General features: G+C 45.8%; 1 protein-coding gene across 24 annotated transcripts in view; it reads left to right on the forward strand.

Annotated features, from left to right (window-relative positions):
* Positions 1–20,094, forward strand: part of R3HDM2 (R3H domain containing 2) — a 167,548-nt gene extending 147,454 nt beyond the window's left edge. For all 24 annotated transcript variants that reach the window (XM_053554523.1, XM_053554522.1, XM_053554524.1 and 21 more), the window contains 10 exons: positions 408–650; positions 976–1,102; positions 1,354–1,514; positions 1,963–2,117; positions 4,669–4,769; positions 13,829–13,998; positions 15,246–15,393; positions 17,030–17,127; positions 17,459–17,543; positions 18,437–20,094. In XM_053554523.1, coding sequence (XP_053410498.1) covers positions 408–650; positions 976–1,102; positions 1,354–1,514; positions 1,963–2,117; positions 4,669–4,769; positions 13,829–13,998; positions 15,246–15,393; positions 17,030–17,127; positions 17,459–17,543; positions 18,437–18,777 — 1,629 coding nt within the window. In that variant the 3' untranslated portion in view covers positions 18,778–20,094. The remainder of the gene's footprint in view (positions 1–407; positions 651–975; positions 1,103–1,353; positions 1,515–1,962; positions 2,118–4,668; positions 4,770–13,828; positions 13,999–15,245; positions 15,394–17,029; positions 17,128–17,458; positions 17,544–18,436) is intronic.
* Positions 20,095–20,142: the final 48 nt, after the last annotated feature.

Here is a 20,142-nt window from a genome sequence, read left to right on the forward strand (position 1 = left end):
CACTCAGCTATTTTTTTTTGTTGTTGTTGCAGTTTGGCCGGGTCCGGGCTTGAACCTGCCACCCTAGGTATATGGGCCCGGCGCCCTACCCACTGAACCACAGACGCTGCCCACACCCGGCTATTTTTTGTTGCAGTTGTCATTGTTGTTTAGCTGGCTTGGGCTGGATTCAAACCCGCCAGCCTCGGTGTATGTGGCTGTCTCCGTAGCCACCGTGCTATGGGCGCCAAACCCATAATAATTTCAAATACCACATGACAGGCTTAGGGCCAAAAACCACCTATAAGGGCACTGAGGCAGGACTACACCAGATCTATAAGGAGAATTAGTATTTCTCTCTTTCTTTGAAGCCAAAGACATGAGCTTGATACAAGCCCCAGTCCTTGAGTTCCCTACTCTTTCCACAGGCAGATGACCTCAGCAATCCCTTTGGACAAATGAGTCTTAGCCGCCAAGGCTCTACTGAAGCAGCTGACCCATCCTCAGCTCTGTTCCAGCCCCCACTTATCTCCCAGCACCCTCAGCAGACCAGCTTCCTCATGGCTTCTGCCGGACAGCCCCTCCCCACTTCCAGCTATTCCACTTCTAGCCATGCACCACCTACTCAGCAAGTCCTGCCACCCCAGGGCTACATGCAGCCCCCTCAACAGGTAAGCAGCTCCAGTTTCAAGTGTACATCACTGATTCAGCTTATCTGGTATTATATACCCCCTTTCTTCTTCTAGTTTAGACAGACCAGAAGGGATACCTTTCCCTGCCTTGCACTCGAGAGTTGTTCTAGCCAGAAGGTCTTCTTTCTGTATAACACCAGCCCTTTCTGTTTTATTTCAAACTTCTATACTAATCCCATAATTGCAGGTCCAGAATATCTCCATTTACATATTTCTGGCCATCAAGCTTGAGGTATTTAGTAATTGGCCAATAGTAGGGCCGAATTTGAGGGATCTCTCACACATCTTTTTCCTCCCACCATAGATCCAGGTTTCCTTTTACCCTCCTGGACAGTATCCTAACTCCAACCAGCAATATCGACCTCTTTCTCACCCGGTGGCCTACAGCCCCCAACGTGGTCAACAGCTGCCTCAGCCATCCCAGCAGCCTGGTAAGAGGAACTGCTGGTGTAAGAAGGCAGTGAATAGGGGAAGGGCAGACTGAGAAAGAGAGAAGAATTATCTTCCCCATTGAAAAGGTGGGTGAGGGAAGGGGCAGGAATGATTAGGGCCCTAAGAAGAGACTCAGATCTCCAGGGAAAAAAAAGAAAGTAAAAAATTAATAGAATGGAAAAGGAAATTATTGATAGAGTGACCTCCTAAACATTCATGCTAGCGTCTTCTCTAACTTGCCCACCCCTAGGTTTACAGCCCATGATGCCTAACCAGCAGCAGGCGGCTTACCAAGGCATGATTGGGGTCCAGCAGCCTCAGAACCAGGGCCTGCTCAGCAACCAGAGGAGCAGCATGGGGGGCCAGATGCAAGGCCTGGTGGTTCAGTACACTCCACTGCCTTCTTACCAAGTGGGTGCATTCTGCATTGGGAAAATCACCTAGTCCTCAGGATCAGGAAAAGGAAGCCTTTGGGGATCATTCAGACTGACAGCTCCAATACTAGACTATTGTCTACTTTGCTCTAGAATTTTTAGGTTTTTTTTCCTCTGAGAGAAGTCTATAGAATCTAAAAAGAGTCTTTGAATTGTTTGGTCTTTATACAGCCATGCAAATGAGCATATGCCCAGGAAAATAATCTCTAAAGGAAATCAGGCTCCTTCCTGTATGTTAGATACCCAAGGGTGGTATTTGGAAAAGGGAGAAATGCCTAAATTCTCTTTAGGCAGATGGGGAGAACAAGAAGAGGCTCTAAAAGGTAGGGAAGGAAGTCATAATACCCTTTGTCTAGTAATAACTAGGCTGTTGTCTGGATCTCAATGGGAGCATGAGTAGTCCTTTTCTTCTCTTTCCCCTCCAGGTTCCAGTGGGTAATGACTCACAAAATGTGGTTCAGCCACCTTTCCAGCAACCTATGTTGGTCCCTGCAAGCCAGTCTGTGCAAGGAGGCCTCCCTGCAGGGGGTGTACCAGTATACTACAGCGTGATCTCCCCGGCTCAGCAGAATGGTACAAGGTGAGAACTCCCAAAGAACGGAGCATCTCCTATAGACTTTCAGTAATTGTGGCACCATGGTTTTGTTTCTACTGGCTAAAAGAAAGGCAGGAGTAAAGATGGTAGTAGTGGGGCAGCGCCTATGGCTCAGTGGGTAGGGTGCTGGTCCCATATACTGAGGGTGGGAGGTTCGAACCCGGCCCCCGCCAAACTGTAACCAAAAATAGCTGGGCATTATGGCGGGCGCCTGTAGTCCCAGCTACTCGGAAGGCTGAGGCAAGAGAATCACCTAAGCCCAGGAGTTGGAGGTTGCTGTGAGCTGTGATGCTACAGCACTCTACCGAGGGTGACAAAGTAAGACTCTTGGCGCTCATAGCACAATGGTTGCGGCGCTAGGTACATACACTGAAGTTGGTGGGTTGTAGTAGTGCCTGATGTAGGTGAATATGAGGGAGTTCATTCTCCTTTTCTCCTCGTTGATTTGGCATCTGCATAAGAGCTCATCAGCAGAAAACAATTCCTGCTTCAAAGATTTATAATGTTGTAGGCTGGGCACGGTGGTTCACCTCAGTAATCCTAGCACTCTGGGAGGGCAAGGCAGGTGGATTGCCTGAGCTCAGGAGTTTGAAACCAGGCTGAGCCAGAGTGAGACTTTGTCTCTAAAAATAGCTGGGTGTTGTGGTGGGCACATGTAGTCCCAGCTTGGAAGGCTGAGGCAAGAAGGTCGCTTGAGCCCAAGAGTTTGAGGTTGCTGTGAGCTATGACGCCATGGCACTCTACCAAGGGCAACAAAGTGAGACTCTGTCTCAAAAAAAAAAAAAAAAGGCTCAGTTCTCGTACCACAGTGGTTACAGCGCCAGCCACATACACCGAAGTTGGTGGGTTCAAAACCAGCCTGGGACAGGTAACCAACAATGACAACAGCAACAACAACAACAAAAATAGCTGGCGTTGTGTTGGCGCCTGTAGTCCAAGCTACTTGGGAGGCCGAGGCAAGAGAATCACTTGAGCCCAAGAGTTTGAGGTTGCTATGAGCTGTGACAGCACAGCAATCTACCAAGGGTGAAAGAATGAGACTCTGTCTCAAAAAAAAAAAAAAAAAGATTTATAATTTATGATTTTCCCCCATTTTTCATTTTTCAAAGGAGTGGGACTGAAAACTGTGGAATAGAAACGATTCATTGTTAAGAGAAGCAGTTTTGGAGTGTATATGTGTAAATTTTCCTGTGTACTGCCGTTTCTATCTGGGAATGAAAAACCAGGGGTGTGTCTATTTCTATATACTATATCTCTTTCTATATATTTGAGTGTAGGTAGGTCGTACCTAGTAGAATTTTAGAAGTAGAAAGCACCTTAGAAATAATCTAATCTACTCCTCTTATTATTTTCCTCCCTTAATTTTTTTTTTTTGCTGTTTTTGGCTGGGGCTGGGTTTGAACCCGCCACCTCCAGCATATGGAGCCAGCACCCTACTCCTCTGAGCCACAGGCACTGCACCCTCCCTTAATTTTTTATGTTTGTTTGGTTTTTTTTAGAGACAGTCTCACTTTGTTGCCCTTGGTAGAGTGCCATAGCATCACAGCTCACAGCAACCTCTAACTCTTGGGCTTACGCGATTCTCTTGCCTCAGCCTCCCGAGTAGCTGGGACTACAGGCACCGGCCACAACACCTGGCTATTTTTTTGTTACAATTTGGCCAGGGCTGGGTTTGAACCCGCTACCCTCGATACATGTGGCCAGCGCCCTACTCACTGAGCTACGGGCACTGCCCCCTTGTTTTTAAATGAGGAAATTCTAGCTAAGGATGTTAAGAAACTTACTCAATTTCACATAGATAAGTTAGAAGCAGAGCTGGAACTAGAATCAGTTCTGGGCTCACTGTATATGTTTTTGTGTGTCTGTCTCCCCATGTGTGTATATTTATCTCTTTTTAAACGTGCCTCCATATTCTGTGTTTTGTGGGGTTTTTATTCTGTTTGTCTTTAGGTGGCTGTGTTTGCCATTGTGTGTACATATCTTAAATCATGTATCTTCTTAGTGTTTTGTTTGTTTGTTTTTGTTTAGCAGGCCCTGACCGGGTTCAAACCTGCCATCCCCAGTGCACGGGGCTGGCCCTTTGGTTGAGCTACAGGCACCTACCCCTTAGTGTTTTTTTTTTTTAATTTTTTACTTTTAGGAAAAAATAATTAGCAGTCTGAGGCTTTCTTTAATCCATCTCTGTCCAGCATTGTGTGTCGCTCTCTGGCACTCTCTTTGTGTTTCTTGGAATCTGTGTATGCGTGTGCACCTATCTGTATGATGTTTCCACAGTGTTGGGAAGAGCATGTGTCGCTAACATTCCATCTGTAGCACTGATTAGCGGCTTCCTAATTGAAAGATGATCAAGTACAAATATATATAATTAACTTTGAACTGATGAGTGATTTTAGAAATTGCATGGCAAATTGGTCTGGGAATGGCTTGGAGCTGCCTCTGCTTCCCACAGGGGAGGCCTAGGAAGCAGCAGCTGTTTGCCAGGAGCTGTGTTCCTCCCTCTACTGGTTCACCACTCCTCTCTTCTCCCTCTCCCCAGCCCTTCTGTGGGGTTTCTGCAACCTCCTGGCTCTGAGCAGTACCAGATGCCTCAGTCTCCCTCTCCCTGCAGTCCACCACAGATGCCACAGCAGTACTCAGGTAAGAGAATAAAGAATTGGGAGGAGGGGGTCTTGGGCACTGGCAAGAACAAACATAGCTGAAGGGCTTATGCTCCAGAGCTGGGAAAGGCAGAAAGAGTGCAGGCCTCTCTCTACTGTGATTCCATCATGAAGAAAGACCAAAGTCTTGGCTGGTGTTTTTAGGAGTACTGAGGCTGACCTCTCAACACATGAGGGTTGGTTGCCTCATCCCTGGGTAGCCATATTTCTAATTCAGTTCCTTGCTTTCCTGTTGTCTTTTTTTTTTTTTAATGATTCTTTTTTATTTCAGATTAATATGAGGCCACAAATTATTATGCTGGTTTAAAGTCAGAGTTGAGCTGTGTCCTGCAGCCAGAGAGTGTTCCCAGTATCCATGTATTGTTCTCACTGGGAGGGAAGCCAGCGAGCCCCCTGTTCCTCCTCATCCTTGAATTTCATTGAGATTTTCTCTCATGTGGGTCTGTAATTGTTAATCTCCTAATTTCAAATTGGTATTGAGTACACGTGATTCTTGTTTTCTAATCGTGAGCCGCTTAGAGGAATATTCTCCAAATCCAGCCAGGTTGTTAAACAGAATGCAGAATCTCCATCTTTGTTGTGACTGAATAGTATTTCATGGTATAGTATATGACAGTTTGTTAATCCATTCATATGTTGATGGGCACTTCAGTTGTTTCCACATCTTTGCGATTGTGAACATAGCAGCTGTGAACATTCTAGGCCAAATGTCCCTGTGGTAAAATGTCTTTTTTGTTGTTGTTGTTTAGGTAAATGCTTAGTAGGGGAATTGAAGGGCCAAATGGTAGGTCTACTTTTAGTTCTTTTTTTTTTTTTTTTTTTTTTAAGTCATTGTACATTGATATGATCATGGGGCATCATTCACTAGCTTCACAGACCGTTTGACACACTTTCATCACACTGGTTAACATAGCCTTCCTGGCATTCTCTCAGTTACTTGTGCCAAGACACTTACATTCCACATTTACCAAGTTTCACATATACCCTTGTAAGATGCACCGCTGGTGTAATCCCACCATACTTTTAATTCTTTGAGGAATCTCCATATTGCTTTCTATAGAGGCTGTACTATTAATAGGTTGCAATCCCTGGCTTGGCACCCATAGCACAGTGGTTATGGCTCCAGCCACATACACCAAGGCTGGTGGGTTCAAGCCCAGCCCAGGCCAACTAAACAACAATGACAACTTCAACAAAAAAATAGCTGGGCATTGTGGCAGGCGCCTGTAGTCCCAGCTACTTGGGAGGCTGAGGCAAGAGAATCGCTTAAGCCCAAGAGTTTGAGGTTGCTATGAACTGTGACACCACGGCATTTACTGAGGGCAACATAGTGAGACTCTGTCTCAAAAAACAAAACAATAGTTTGTAGTCCTTCAACAGTGCATGAGTGTTCTCTCTGCACTCAAGCTAGCAACTATTGCTTTGAGGCCTTGTGGCGTGGGCCATTCTCACTGACCTCAAAGTGTTTTGATTTGCATTTTTCTAATTGTTAGGGATGATGAGCATTTTTTCTTGTGTTTATTGGCCATTCTTCTGTCCTTGCGAGGAAAGGTTCTATTCATGTCTCTTGTCCAGTTTTTATTGTTGTCTTCCTTTTTCTTTTCTTTTTTTTCATTTCAGAATCCAGCATTGTACTCATACTGTGTCTCCTGTACTCACTCTTCCTATAGGCAGCTTTTCTTTTTTTTGGGAGTATGAGGGAAGTTGACTAAATGCTTTTTAAGTCATATCTTAGATTTGTTTAGCAGTTTATAGTATACTCTTATAACATTTTAATTGTCATCACAACTTTTTGAGGTAGAAATTTGATTTAAAGAGATTAAATAACTTGCCTAAGATCACAGTCCTAGAAATTGAATTTGAGTCTTTTTTTTTTTTTTTTTTTTCTGAGACAGAGCCTTAACTGTTGCCCTGGGTTGAGGGACATGGCATCATCATAGCTCACAACAACCTCAAACTCTTAGACTCAGGGGATCCTCTTCCCTCAGCTTTCTGAATAGCTGGGACTGCAGGCACCTGCCATGACACTTGGCTAGTTTTTCTCTTTGTAGTAGAGACAGGGTCTCACTCTTGCTCAGGCTGATCTCCAACTCCTGAGCTCAAGTGATCCACTCACCTTGGCCTCCCAGAGTGCTAGGATTATAGGTGTGAGCCACCACGCCCAGCAGTGTCTTTTTCCATATCCCATGCTACATCTTCGACAATTTTGAACAGACTTTGTACTCTATCCCTTTTCCCTCCAGTGAGAAATAAATGGACATCATGTTAAACAGCTAAAGGCCCTCTTTGGAGGGGCCAGCTATTCCAGGTCACTAAGTTTGTGCCATGCAGCCTCTCATTGTCTTTGCCAAGAGCTTCCCGTACACACCAAGTCACAGCTATCCCTGTTTGTATACTTTTCACCCTACCCTGACAGTTAAAACCTGCAGTTAAAACCTTCAGGGGGTCTGGCGAGGGCAAAGTCTTAATTTTTATTCTCTAACCATCCCCATTCCATTCTGCTGTAGGAATGTCAGAGTGCCCTCTTCTGGTGAGAGGGAGATGTTTTGCCAGTTTTCCCCATTTAGAAATGCTAAAAGATTTTTTTTTTTTTTTTTGCATCTTCACTGTGTTAGATGCTGATTCTGGAATTAGTCTTACTTATTAGGTGTGATCTGTTCTTACCTTTAAGGAGCAGTGACTTCAACCTTCATCCAGGCCAAACATGAGTCTCTTACAGGCTGAACAGTTCTTGCCCTTTTTTGTTACTCATATCTCTACCAGTTTCTGCTAGTGTCTGCCATGGGCACTTGGCCTTGAAATTCCCAGTGGGGTAGGCAGGGTGTGGTGGCTGACGCCTATAATCCTAGCACTCTGGGAGGCGGAGGCAGGTGGATTGCCTAGCTCGTAGGTTCAAGACCAACCTGAGCAAGAGCAAGACCTCGTCTCTAAAAATAGCCAGGCGTTGTGGTGGGCACCTGTAGTCCCAGCTACTTGGGAGGCTGAGGCAAGAGAATCACTTGAGCCCAAGAGTTTGAGGTTGCTGTGAGCTATAACACCATGGCACTCTACCAAGGGCAACAAAGTAAAACTCTGTCTCAAATAGAAAAATTCCCAATGGGGTATGGAAATTGTAGAAACCAGCTCTGCGAATCAGTGTAGTCTGTGGTGGTGCATGGTACTACAGGGCATTTTCTCTCCTGTTTATTAAAATGAGTGTGTGCATGTGTTTACAGGCAGACATGCACATGCATTTCATGTATATCCTTTGTAGGATATCAGAACATCTCTTGGTCTCTGTGGTTATAGCTGTCCATCTTCTAGTACAAGATCTTTGAATTGAGAACAAACCACGTATAAAAAATTCTTTTTTATCACCTACTCTGGACCTGGTACTAAACTAAACTAAACTAAAACTAAACTAAAACAAAACTGTTACTTTAGAAGTTGTCAGCACTAAAGATCAGGACTGGTGTTGGAAGGAAATAACCTAGGCTTCTGAAGTCAAAAGACATGGGAGACTTTCTTCATCATCTATTTCTCTTGCTGCTTTAGAATTTTCGCAGTTCTGTTTCCTTTATTCCTAGCAACCCCAATTAACCCTGGGATTCTAACTGACCCCTATCTACTAATTGTAGATAGTGGGATCCTCTGTTCCACTCACATCATCTAAGAGAGCATATTTACCATACCATTGACTTTAAAGTCTTTAATTCTGCTCATGGCAATCTAAGAGGGTGGGAAAAGGGGGAAACAAGTGTGTGTTTTCCCTTCCTTTCCAGTTCACCCTTTATTGGAAAAAGGCAGGCACAGGCCACAGGGGCCCCTCTGTCACCTTCAGAGGATAGTCACCCGCCCTCTTCTCATGTAGCAACATGGTCACTTTTCCAAAAATAAAGGCAGGGATTAAGATTGGCTGTTCCTGGAACAACTGTCGTGGTTTATTAATACATTTTTGTAGTTGCCCGGTTTACCCCCAGGCCTGTACCCTAATTCTTCCACTGTAATATTAAACGTAACTCTAACCCAGGAGACACTTTTCTTCCCACTAAAATGATGGCTTGCAAGTCCTGTGAGGTTTCTACAGGGATGCTTGTCAGAGGACAGTGCACACAGACATGAAGTGGCCGTAATGCCTGTGCATAGACGCCCAGCTCACAGTGACACAGCATTGTGGACAGAGGAAAATGCATGTAGAAATAGCCTCTCATTACTTAGTCATTTTTTAGCCAAAGGGTTTCCAAAGCTGAGATTACTGTTTTCTTTCTTTTTTTTTTTTTTTTTTTTGAGGTTGTCCAGAGAGTGTACTGATTATCCTGCCTCACACATGCAAGAAGAAACATGTCCCCAGATACAAGCATTGTGCCAAGTCTGAGTATTGGGTAATCTCTAGAGACCCCTAGAGCCCAGTCCCCAGAGTCGTCCACATCCAGCTCCCAGTAATACTTCCCAGCAGTGAAGACCTGGTCTCCCCAAGCAGCAAAATAGATTTCTCAGGATTCAAAGACTGATCTTGACTGTGAGATCTAAATGTGAAGTCTCTCAAATCGTCAAACAGCCTGATGTGCTGATTGCTTACTTCATTGTGGAAAGAAATCTCCAAATCCAATGGTTAATCATTATTTGTTCCTCTCTCAGGTTTTCTCTCAAGATTTTCCTGGATCTTGTCCCATAAAGATCTCATTTGCTTTTTGAGTTTAGCCCGCTGGTCCGCAGCTGCCCCTTCAACGGGACAGTGTCTGTGAGCCCCGTGCTCCTGGGAGAGCAGAGCGATCACAGCAGGCTCCTGTCCACTTCACAGAACATCTTGTTCTTCTCCTTGTGGGTTCCACACATTTGTTCCTCAGAGCTCAGGAATTGCCAGAGACTGGCTTTTCTGGCAATGGACACCAGATTCTTCAGAACAATATTGGTTTTGAACTTTCTCTGCTGTGATGGTTCTCTGCACTCTGGGCAGGGGGCAGGATTTGGGGCTCCTTCCCAGGAGAGAGAAAGGCAGGGCCTGCAAAAGCTGTGTCCACAGCCTATGGTGACTGGGTCTATAAGGTAGTGCAGGCAGATGGCACAGGTGATTTCCCTCTGGAAGGCTTGCAGTATATCTAGGTCCATGTTACTAATGACTCTATCTGTGACCTCACCAGTGCTTGCTGGAGCAGTATGAAGTCAGGTTAGGATCAGGACCTCACAGGGTAGGAGTAGTAGCTTTCAGAAGTGTGCAAGGCCAAGTGAGCTCCCAACTCAACTCTGCCCGTGCCAAGCAGCAGAGTTTTCTTTCTGACTTCCTGAGATACCTCACTCCCCCACCAAAAAAGGGAAAAGACTAAGGTATTATTGGATTCTGTCTTATAATTTGGGAAAGATGCCTATGGAGTTTATTTCTCTGGACATTCCTTCCTATGGATTTGATTTCTGGTGCTAAGGAAGAAGGCTTATCAGTTTTCTACCTCAGTGATTTAAAAAAACAGAAAACAATTCTGCCAGACATAAATGTCATCTGTTTGTATTTATGCGGTTTGCTCTGACCAATCGACCTTTCTGCCCAGGTTTAATGATGCCACTTAAAAAGCCATTCACATGTCCCCTCTCCTTTCAGAGATTTCAAGCTGAAATTGATTTCCTTATCCAACCCCTTTCCCCCCCACCCCCACTTGCTTCACACCCTCTTTCCGCCCAGGCTCCTTCCCTCAACCTGATTATATGGAAGGGCTGTCACTGGACAGAAGGTTGGGTGTTTTTTTTGTTTGTTTGTTTGTTTTTTATTGCTATGTCTATTAAGAACAGTTCTGCTGCTAAGGGATGCCACCTGCTTTGGGCTTAAGGAAGAGAAGCATAAAAATCAGCTTTTCAGCAGAGTAGTGTTGTGTCTTGGCTGAGTGAAGGAACAATGCTCCAGGCCAGTGGGGAGGTCTAAGTGTGGGGAGGAGCTCAGAATAGAGGCTGAGACCAAGAATCCTGAAAATAATATGAAGACTTTGTTCTCCTTCTCCTTGAGCCCCCTAATAGCTCTTTACAGCTACACTTTGGTATTAAAAAGAGCTTCCAGGGCGGCACATGTGGCTCAAAGGAGTAGGGCACTGGCCCCATATACTGGAGGTGGTGGGTTCAAACCCAGCCCTGACCAAAAACTGCAAAAAAAAAAAAAGAGCTTCCACTGTCCTGCTTATGCTTACCCTACATACTCAGACACACCCACCCTTCCTGACCTATGGCAGTAGTTAGGCTGAGATGTTGAGCTGCCTTCTGGAAAAGTTGTAGATTTTATTGTTTTTGCGTTGGACCCTTAAGTAGCATCGAGGTATTTGAATAAAGTTAATTGCAATTTTGTTGGTAGAGGATATTGTAGTAGGTGAGACTCTTAGGGTAGGGAAATAAAATGCCCGGAATAGCTACAAGCTGAGAGTTATTAAATGCATGACAGTCCACAACCATACAGTTTTCCTGTGGGCCTTCTACAGCTATGCTGTCCCGCTTGGCAGGGGATGGGGAGAGGTGAGCCTGTGCTCTGAATATTTCTGCTTTCTGATTAGATGAACCTTAGAGGGTAGAGGGCACATACCAGCTGGGGAGCAGCATCTGACAGGTGCTGTATCTCCTGAGCTGCTGTCTCAGGCTTTCTCAGGCCTCCCACCAATTCTTTTCCATTCCTTTGACCGAGAAAAACAATCACATTTACTTCCCAGCGTGACTGGTGCCCAGGGCAAAGGCTGTAACATTTCCTGTCACAGGAAGCAGTGTGATGGCAGCAGCAGTGGCAGCCTTGGAGCACTAAGCCAGGAAAACAGCAGCACTGCAGCAGGTTTTAAAACTAGTAACCCCCAGCTCCCATTTCTCTACCACCACAAACGTGAGCTCAGCCTCAACAGGAATAGAGTCTAAGAGGTCAAGTGAAAACCCTACTCTGGACAATCTCTAGTAGGGAAGGATAACACCTGCCTGCCCCTCCCAGCAGAGACTGTCCATCAAACTGCTTGTCTCTACTCATTACCATGCTTTTTCACCATGAGGAAGATTTAGGACTTAATCCTTCTCAGTATAGCCCTTCCCCTAACCTGTGAGAGGATGAGGCTTAATGGGTGCCAGTGCTAAAACCTTAGGGTCACATCCAACAATCACCTGAGCCTGTAAGTGTAACCTTCAGAGGGTTTGACCTTCCTATTCATTCCTGCTGGCATTTGCCCTACTTCAAAACCTCCTCATTTTGTTTCAAAAAATTTCTTTTTTTTTTTAAATACATATTTTATTTATTTATTTATTTATAGAGACAGAGTCTCACTTTATTGCCCTCGGTAGTGTGCCGTGGCGTCACACAGCTCACAGCAACCTCCAACTCCTAGGCTTAGGCGATTCTCTTGCCCCAGCCTCCTGAGTAGCTGGGGCTACAGGTGCCTGCCACAACACCTGGCTATTTTTTTTGTCACAGTTCTGCCAGGGCCGCATTTGAACTCGCCACCCTCGGTATATGGGACTGGCGCTCTAACCCACTGAGCCACAGGCACCTCCCTGTTTCAAAAACTTTCTAAATGGTCTTTTTGCTGCTAGTTAATCCCTCCCTTCAGCCATCCTACATTTAGCCTACTTGAGTTAGCTTGCCACAGCATAAATCCTAGTCCCAATGCCTACTAGATAAATGCAACCAAACATCTTACCAGAATGTGCTTCAAACTCTGGTGCCAACTATTTGTTTAACGTCCTAACAGACTATCCATTTTATGAGGTCAGGAACAGGATTGTTTGCTGTATGCTCAGTGCCCAGCATAGGAACTGGCACATAGTAGATATTCAATGTTTGTTTAATGAACAAATAAATGTGGCCAGGTGCGGTAGCTCATGCCTGAAATCGTAATACTCTGGGAGGCCCAGGCCGGTGGATTGAACTCAGGAGTTCAAGACTAGCCTGAGCAAGAGCAAGACCCCTTCTCTACTAAAAATAGAAAAACTACGGGGTACCCATAGCTCAGTGCTTAGGGCGCCAGCCACATGCACCAGGGCTGGTGGGTTCAAACCCACCTGGAGCCTACTGAACAACAACAACCAAAAGAAAAAAAAAAAAAATAGCAGGGGGTGGCACCTGTAGCTAAGGCACCAGCCCCATACACCAGAGCTGGCGGGTTCGAATCCAGCCTGGGCCTGCCAAACAACAATGACAAGTACAACCAAAAAAAAAAAAAAAAACCCAGGTGTTCTGGTAGGCGCCTGTAGTCCCAGCTACTTGAGAGGTTGAGACAAGAGAATCACTTAAGCCCAGGAGTCAGAGGTTTCTGTGAACTATGACGCCACAGCACTCTACCCAGGGTGATAGCTTGAGGCTCTGTCTCAAAAAAAAAAAAAATAGCTGGGTGTTGTGGCAGGCGCCTGTAGTCCCAGTTACTGGGTAGGCTGAAGCAAGAGGATCACTTGAGCCCAAGATCACTTGACTACAGGGCTCTACTAAGGGTGACAGGGTGAGACTCTGTCTCAAAAAAAAAAAAAAAAATTTTTTTTTTTTTAAAGAAAAAAATTTTTTTAAATGTGTCTCATCTCCTAGTACTTCCTTCAGATAGCTCCTATGGCTTAGCACCTGGAATTCCTTCTCATTTTCTGAATATGCCATTCCCTCTGCTTGAAATGTTTCCCAACTCACCCTACCCTTGGCCAAGAAGCATTTCCTGAATCTGGCTCATCCACAGCCATTACCAGAATAAGCCTGTACGTGTCTACAGCCCTGGCCCTTGGCCCAGACCAGAAACAAAGATTCGAACAATCTGACCTGGCCATTGGCCAATACCCAGTTTTGATGGAATGGAGTTGTTTTCTGCCAAGCATACCATGATACCCCTCACCAGGTGATGCCCAGGAGAGCACTAGTATTCATCTCCCTTTCACTCAGATTTCCACTTGTTTGGAGGAGAGGGAGTCAAAAGTAGTCAAATCAGCAACCATCTCAGATTCCTGGCAGGATGCAGTTTGAGTAACCCTGAAGCAAGTGGGTAGATTTGCTTCCTGGCTTTCCCACTCAGGGCTAGCTGGATAGCCAAAAGAGAGTTTGATTTTACAATCAACTTCTTTCTTCCTGGCCCTCAGGAGTGTCGCCATCTGGACCAGGTGTGGTGGTCATGCAACTAAATGTTCCTAATGGACCCCAGCCCCCTCCCAACCCATCCATGGTCCAGTGGAGTCACTGTAAATATTACAGCATGGACCAACGAGGTCAGAAGCCTGGAGACCTATACAATCCTGACAGTAGTCCCCAGGTGAGTTCTGCAGCTCATCCTTATCTTGCCAAGGAGGTAAGCACATTCTTTCCAGGGAGCCATTTTTGCCACTGACTGAGCAGCCTCTTCTGTATGTCTTTCCCTGCATTAAGAGATAAACACAAGAAACAGAAGAAAGCATCCTCTTTTAAGGAACCTAATAAAGTGGCAGATAGGGCACACTCAAAAATGCTCATTGAGTACTAAAATTGGTGTGTCAAGAGTAAGTATTAAAAATGGGGCTCAGCACCCATAGCTCAGTGGTTAGGGCGCCAGCCACATACACCGGCCTGGTGGGTTCAAACCCAGCCTGGGCCTGCAAAACAACAATGACAACTACAACAAAAAAAAAAGCCAGGTGTTGTGGCAGGTGCTTGTAGTCCCAGCTACTTGGGAAGCTGAGGCAAGAGAATCACTTAAGCCCAAGAGTTTGAGGTTGCTGTGAGCTGTGATGCCATAGTACTCTACTGAGGGTGACATAGTGAGGCTCTGTCACAAAAAAAATAAATAAAATAAAATAAAATACACAAGTGGACCAGGTATGGTGGCTCATGCCTGGTATTCCTAGCATTTTGGGAGGCCTAGGCAGGAGGAACACTTGAGGCCAGGAGTTCAAGATCAGCCTGAGCAAGAGCAAAACCCTGTCTCTACAAAAACAGAGAAATAGCCAGGTGTGGTTGTACCCACCTGCAGTCCCAGCTACTCAAGAGGATCACTTGAGGATAGCGCCTGTGGCTCAGTGGGTAGAGCACCAGCCCCATACACTGAGGGTGGTGGGTTCGAACCCGGCCCCTGCCAAACTGCAACAAAAAATAGCCAGGAGTTGTGGCAGGTACCTGTAGTCCCAGCTACTCGGGAGGCTGAGGCAAGAGAATCGCCTAAGCGCAGGAGTTGGAGGTAGCTGTGAGCTGTGATGCCATGGCACTCTACCGAGGGTGATAAAGTGAGACTCTGTCTCATAAATAAATAAATAAAGAAGATCACTTGAGCCCAGGAGTTTGAGGTGGCAGTGAGCTATGATGACATTGCTGCTCTCTAGCCTGAGTGACAAAGTGAGATTCTGGTTCAAAAAAATAAAACACACAAATGCATTGAAAATGAAGGGGGCAGTATGAAGAGGCAGTTCAACTTTCCCAGAGGTCAGCAAGAAAAACTTCTTTCCTGAGAGAGGAATTTTCAGCCAAGCCAAAGGAATATCCAGAGAGTATCATTTGGAGTTATGTGATATGTACTTCTCTCTTCCACAGGCCAGCACACAGATGAGCAGCAGTCCTGTCTCGTCTCCTACCCAGTCTCCAGCACCTTCTCCTGTCACCAACCTCAGCAGCGTCTGCACAGGACTCAGTCCCCTGCCTGTCCTCACACAGTTCCCACGGCCTGGGGGCCCAGCACAGGGTAGGGGTTAAATTAGGCCTAGCTGCTGTGGAATTCCCCTTTCACATCTCATTCCTAATTGGAGAGACCGAGAGAGTAGCAACAGGCACGGAGTCAGTGTGGCTGGTTCAATTCTGGGAGCTAACTCTTTAACATCTCTCTTTAGGCTACAGAGACTTGTCCTCCACTGCTGTCCATGCTTAACTTACTCCAGCTTTCCTTTACGTATTTGGTATTAACCACCAAGTAAGGTGAAAGGGGCTGGGGAAAAGAATTCACTAGACTTTCTAATGAACCAGAGAGTTTAACCTAGCATCAGGACTGAGTCCGAGGGCTGGACATGTGAGGCTATGTCAGAAACAGCATGGTTTTAGAAGAGAAAACACTGGGTTTAGATTCAAGTGCTGACTGGCTTTGAGATGTTGAGCAAGTTACTTAAACTCAGAACAAGATGGCTTGGTGACTGTAGCTCAGCAGCTAGGGCGCCAGCCACGTACACCAGTGCTGGCAGTTTTGAACCCAGCCTGGGCCTGCCAAACAATAATGATAATTATAACAAAAAAATAGCCAGGCATTGTGGTGAGTGCCTGTAGTCCCAGCTAGAGCAAGAGGCAAGGAATCACTGGAGCCCAAGAGTTTGAGGTTGGGAGGCTGAGGCAAGAGAATCACTGGAGCCCAAGAGTTTGAGGTTGCTGTGAGCTGTGATGCCATGGCACTCTACCTAGGGTGACATAGTGAGACTCAGAACTAGAGCTTAGTTGTCTGATCTATAAATGAGATAAATCATGCCAGGTATGGTGGCTCACACCTATAAATCTTAGCACTCTGGGAGTCCAAGGTGGGAGCATTGCTTGAGCTCAGGAGTCTAAGACCAGCCTGAACAAGACCAAGACCCTGTCTCTACTGAAAATAGAAATACTAGCCAGTCATGGTGGCATGTGCCTGTAATCCCAGCTACTTGGGAGGCTGAAGCAGGAGGATGGCTTGAGCCTAGGAGTTTGAGGTTGCTGTGTGCTATAATGACACCACTCTATCCATCCAGGGTGACAGAGCAAGACTCTATCGCAAAAAAAAAAAAAAAATAGATTAATCACAAAAAATGGGAATAATCCTGTTTTCTGCCTTAGGAGTCATAAGCAGTATACAAAGAAGATAAGAATATGGTTTAAAAACATGAAAGTGCTCTGTAATATTTATCATTAATAGGTAAAACTTATGGTGCTTCATATGTACCAGGTGTTACTATAGGGGCCTTACATGTTTTGTGTTTATTGAACCTTTTTGGCAACATTAAGGATGGAAAAACACCCAACTTCACGTTCCTAGTAACAGAGCCAGTTTTAAACTGAGACACCTGTGCTCTTGTCCACCATGCTGTATTGCCTCTCACAAGTCAGAGGTTTGAAGGTTGTGAGAATCTGTGTAATGGATAGCAGACATTCATAAGGATCTACAGGTTTCTTCCCTAGTCAGACCTAATAGTCCCATAGCTTAGAGCCAAAGTGTTTAGGAAGAGAGACAAGTCTTAGTTGTACTCCCATCATGGAAAAATAGGAATAATGCGCATTGTTGCCATCTATCTCCAAAACCCCTGAAGTCTCATAAGTCATACCATGAAGCTCAAGCTCCCAGAAGACCATCTTCTCTTACTCCCTAGGTGATGGACGCTACTCCCTCTTGGGCCAGCCATTACAATACAATCTGTCCATCTGCCCTCCCTTGCTCCACAGCCAGTCGACTTACACAGTACACCAGGTAAGGGTATCCCCATCAGCCTTATGGCCATCAGGTCCCCGTTTTCACCTGGGCCCCTATCTCTGAGCGGCCTCTATCAACTAGCTGGATGCACAAGGGAGATGGTGCAGAATGAAGAAAGCAGGAGGAGCTTGCCCTGCATCTGTTCTCATCCCTCCTACCTGACCCCAGTGCCAAACTGGAGGCTCTCTTGGTTTCTCATCCTCACGGCCTGGTGGGATGTTGTCCTCGGAGTTGGGTGCTACTCCTCAACTTCTCAGGCAGCTACTGGAATGCAAGGCAGTCAGTGTTGTTCGCCTTGGGTGAGAGTTCTGTCTTTCAAATGTTGAAGGGACAGAGTGGACTGAAGCATGGAAACCGAGGCAAGAGACAAGCACTCAAATCTGCCTCCACTGACCTGGGGACGGCAGATGTTGGTGAGTTACAGGATGCTGAATCCCCAAGAGGGGGTCTTCCCCCCTCCAGCCCTTCATTACCTTCCTAGGATGAGTGGAAAAAGCCAGCTTAGGGTGGGGAGTGGAAATGGGACCCTTTGTGCCGCAAAGTAAGCAGAAACTGGAGAAGTGAAGTATCTCAGTTCTTCTTACCAAGCCATCCCAGGTCCTGAGGAGGATCGTGGTACAAATTGGGAGTAGTACAATGATGGGAGTTGCCAAGCCTCTTACTAATAGTCTGTGAGCAGTCCTGACCCTAATCTAGGATACCAACCTTTGGGAGTTCTAGACCCAATTTAGGAAAAGATTGGTAAAGACTATGGGGAAGTCTGTCTCTTCCTACAGGCTCTCTATACTGGGCACATAAGATCTCTCAGGACATCCCCTGCTCAAAGCAGTGTGCTAAACAAGGGAAGGAAGGGAAATGACTTCCTGAGATAAGAATGAAGAATCTATTTGGGCCATCCTATGAGTGGGAAGGAACTATGGAACATATATCAGATTGATCCATTTACTTTGCTAAAGAAAATTAGCAAAAGCCACATTTCCTTCATAGCAATGGCCCTGCAAGAGAACTGAGGCATAGGCCCTCTGATTATAACCATGAGATTCTGATTCCCAGTCCCTTCTTGCCTGCATCTCTGGGCTAAAAGAAGAGAAAGGTTCATTTTTTTCTCTTGGTTGCCTTGATCAGAGTCTGGATAGTGGGAAGTTGGGTTGATTTCGGGAGAGGAAGAAAGGGCTAAGTGGGAAAGGCCAGGCTTTTGAGGATATTATATACAGACTTGGTCAGTGGATACTTCTAACCCAGAGCACTGCTCGGTTCTTCCTCCCCTACTCCTTTCACAACCATGTCCTCTCTCCTCCCTTTCCAGTCCTGGGGCGGGTGCTGGAGGTGACAGATCTCCCTGAGGGCATCACCCGTACTGAGGCGGACAAACTCTTCACTCAGCTTGCCATGTCTGGCGCCAAGATCCAGTGGCTCAAGGATGCTCAGGGGCTGCCTGGTGGGGGTGGGGGTGACAACAGTGGGACTGCCGAGAACGGCCGCCACTCGGACCTCGCTGCCTTGTACACCATCGTGGCTGTGTTCCCCAGCCCTCTGGCTGCCCAAAATGCCTCTCTTCGTCTCAACAACTCTGTGAGTCGCTTCAAACTTCGAATGGCCAAAAAGAACTATGACCTGAGGATCCTGGAGCGAGCCAGCTCCCAATAAATGGAGGAGGGGAAGGACCGGCACAGTAGGGGTGGAGGGGGTTGAGGGATCCTGACAGACCATGGACAGAGGCAGGAAGTAAGGAGAGTGACACCCAACTGGAGCCTGAGCATTAGGGATGGAAACAGATCAAGATGGAAATACTCAACACTGGCACTGGACTCCTTGCTCCCCCCGGGCCCCTCGTTTTCCCTGATTGTGCCCCCTCTACTTCCCTCTCCTTCCCATCCTCTTCTATCATTTTTGATCTCTTCTCCCATCATAAAATTAATTTCTTTCCTATTTTTTTGTCAGGTAGAATTGGGATGGCCCTACATTTCCCTATTCTCCTGTTTCCTTAATATCCCAAGCCTCTTTCCCTTTTTGGTCTTTATGAATATATTTATATGGACAGAATTAAGAAAAAATTGATTTCCCCATTCTCTCGCTTCCCCTATGTTGTCTTCCCAAACCCCACAGAGTTAAAACTTGGGACTCCCCACCCCCAGAACACTTGTATATTGTTTGTCTGAGATTTGTGCCGCAGTAACAGACACAATATTTAATTGCACATAAAGACGTTTGCTGGGTATATTCACTGTAAATTTTATTTAATCTTGTTTTTTGTTTGTTTGGAGGGATAATTGGGGGGAGGCTTGTTTTGTTTTTAAATATAAAAAAGAATCAGTCTCTGGACATCAGTCACTGTTTCTCTGTTGCTGCCCTAATGTGCATGGGGATTTGGAGGCCCTGGGTAGGTTTAGCCCCACGGCCGGTGGAAGGTTCGTTGTGTGCTAGGATGGCTTTCCCTAGCATATGCATGTTACTCTTCACAGCGTTCCCTCCATCTCATCTTCCTCCCTACCTATGATTCTGACAGATGACTGAGTCTCTAAGGGGACCTTGGTTTGGGCTCGCCCAGCTCCGCCACTATGGTTCATTGAGCACATCACTACTTTGAACCTCTGTGTCTGTAAAATAAGAGACTTCCAGCCTGTTCATTCCATGATACTCATTTAGAGCCCTTGTGGATGAGCTGGGGAGGGAGGGATGAATGAGGTCCAGAACTGGATTGAGATGCTGGCCTTATACATATCCATCTAATCTGAAAATCCTTTAGGGACAGGAGACTTGGGCCTTTCTTTAATCCTAAAGTCAGATGATTGGGTTCTACCAGGCAGGAACAAAAGTGGATGTTTCTTACATTAAAAACTACATCAATTAGGGTGGTGCCTGTGGCTCAAAGGAATAGGGTGCCAGTCCCATATGCCGGAGGTGGTGGGTTCAAACCCAGCCCTGACCAAAAACTGCAAAAAATAAATAAATAAATAAAACAATGTTTGAAAAGAAAGCCATCATTTCTTTAAAAAAAAAAAAAAACTACAT

The sequence above is a fragment of the Nycticebus coucang genome, chromosome 12, assembly GCF_027406575.1.
Source record: "Nycticebus coucang isolate mNycCou1 chromosome 12, mNycCou1.pri, whole genome shotgun sequence".
Lineage (NCBI taxonomy): Eukaryota > Metazoa > Chordata > Mammalia > Primates > Lorisidae > Nycticebus > Nycticebus coucang.